Source organism: Octopus bimaculoides, chromosome 18 (assembly GCF_001194135.2).
Source record: "Octopus bimaculoides isolate UCB-OBI-ISO-001 chromosome 18, ASM119413v2, whole genome shotgun sequence".
NCBI lineage: Eukaryota > Metazoa > Mollusca > Cephalopoda > Octopoda > Octopodidae > Octopus > Octopus bimaculoides.
Window position 1 is genome coordinate 46,931,684 of NC_068998.1, and position 2,294 is coordinate 46,933,977.

Below are 2,294 nucleotides of genomic sequence, written 5' to 3' on the forward strand. Positions count from 1 at the left end.
ATATATATATATATATATATATATATATATACGCGCGTAAGGGCAAACAAATTGATATTCGTCTCTCGGTCTATATTTCTCAACGTGTGTATGTATGTATGTGTCTACACACACGCACACAGACATATATATGAGTGTGCGTTTGTGTGTGTTTGTATTTGTATATATGTATATGCAAATAATTATTTATGTGCTCAAGCAGATTATCTGTCTGCATGATAATGTGAGTGGAGCATAATTAAGTTCTATTTACAGCTCTAATGAACCACATATCTTTTCATTAATATTTCCTCTTGACTCGGCTGCTAATGCGTTTTCTATTTAACTCTCTCGTTGACAGAAACCAAGTGATTTCAGAATTAATAAAAAACCATGACAGATTTGTTGCACCTGACTATGAAGAAGGTAAGTACTACAATCATCTGTATACACACACACATAGACATAAACACCCACATACACACGCATACACACGCGTGCCTACTCACACCTACGTGTACTCGCTAAAGCGCACGCAAACACACACGTGCATACATAAAGACACATATCACCGTATCATTGTATTCAACAGACTATCGGATGTCATTATACACCGCTGATCACGATTATAGGCTCGAAACGTAAAAGACTTTCTCGCCTTCCCGGGCGTCAAACTAATACACCTGATTGTTGTTTATACGCCTGTCTTCATCCTTTGTCTTTATGTAAATTTCTATTTTCCAAGCCCACGTCATCCCACATTTATCTCCACCGCCGTTCCGATTATCCACATTACATTATTCGGTCAAATCCGGAATTCCAATTTTTGAGGATAAAACGGATTTGTACTGACATAAGGAATTACTGGAACGATGTACAGAAGCATTTGCTTTTGTACCTCATTATGTCAAACGCAGTTACAGTGAATCACGATTAAAGGAAATAGCAAATAAAATACCTATTAGCAAAGATAGTCAAACCTTCACGCATAATTTTAGCAAACACATTACAGTAGATGACAGATTTCTTTTAGTGATTAACTGGCACGGAAACTTCGCTGGCATTTCAAAAGTGTTGCATGAAAGTTACCAGTATGTGGCGAAAAAATACCCGCGTTTCAGACAGATATTTCCTCAGCCGCCCATTGTTGCCCTTAGACGGAATAAGAATATAAAATAATTATTGACCTCTATATCTGACTCCAAGAAAACGAACATTGGCGTATCTGCACGCTGTACCTTGAAAAACAGCCGCAAGAGAGGCAAGCCCTGTTCGTTGTGTAACAACATGAGCCAAGTGAATTCCATCAGGAATCATAATAGAAAGGTTATGATTTATACAGAAGGTGGGACATGTAGAGATTCTCATTTGGTGTACGCGGCAGAATGCACGAAATACAACTTGATTTATGTTGGTTGTACAACAGAACAATTAAGCAAAAGATTTAATGGGCACAGATTCGACATCAGGCACAATAAAAGTAGTTTGACAGAACTTGCCGAACATTTCGTTTCAAACGGCTGCAATTTTGAAGAAAACTTGAAAGTGCATATTCTCGCCTATAGTAGAAAGGTTTATTATTATTATTATTATTATTATTATTATTATTATTATTATTATTATTATTATTATTAAACTGCTGATTTGCATACGATTTTAACACAGTGAATTGGTGTTTGGGTCCCTGCCAAATATTCCTGCGTCAGTCTGCAGTTTTGTCTTTCACTAAAAAAGTTACTCCATAGTTCAACGAATGGCAGAAGTAAAGACTTGATCAAACTGAGAAACTCCATGTATTGAGGTAACCAAAGATGTGTGCAAACTGGAAGCCCAAAGTATGATCTAACTGCTGTCATTTGAGAGGTTTTACACTGGATAATTTCCACGGTAATCGGAATTAAATCCGATGATACCGGAACTTGGGAGCAACGTGAATTAATCCCCTGCTTTAGCGGTTAACGGCTTGAAGCGAGTAGAATATTATAGGACATATTAGTTCAACTATCCTTATGGTCAGCAGTAATTTCAATCACGTGACCTGTCTTTACCAATAGGAATCTGTTTTACTGGTACTTATGCGGATATGAATTTACTGGTGTTATGCACACACACACACACACACACACACACTCACACACACACTTATAGATAAATAGATTTAAAAACAGACAGACAGACAGACAGACAGATAGATAGATAGATAGATAGATAGATAGATAGATAGATAGATAGATAGATAGATAGATAGATAGCATGTAAACATACAGAAAGACACGGAAAGTCAGATAGATCGAGAGATATTATATATATATATA

At 36.5% G+C, this 2,294-nt stretch overlaps 1 protein-coding gene across 1 annotated transcript in view; it reads left to right on the plus strand.

The window, feature by feature from the left end:
• The window catches only part of LOC106873193 (glycine receptor subunit alpha-4-like), a 66,852-nt gene that overhangs the window by 14,183 nt on the left and 50,375 nt on the right, over positions 1-2,294 (plus strand). Inside the window, exon 2 of the mRNA XM_052974267.1 lies at positions 341-405. Within this exon, the coding sequence (XP_052830227.1) occupies positions 341-405 (65 nt within the window). The remainder of the gene's footprint in view (positions 1-340; positions 406-2,294) is intronic.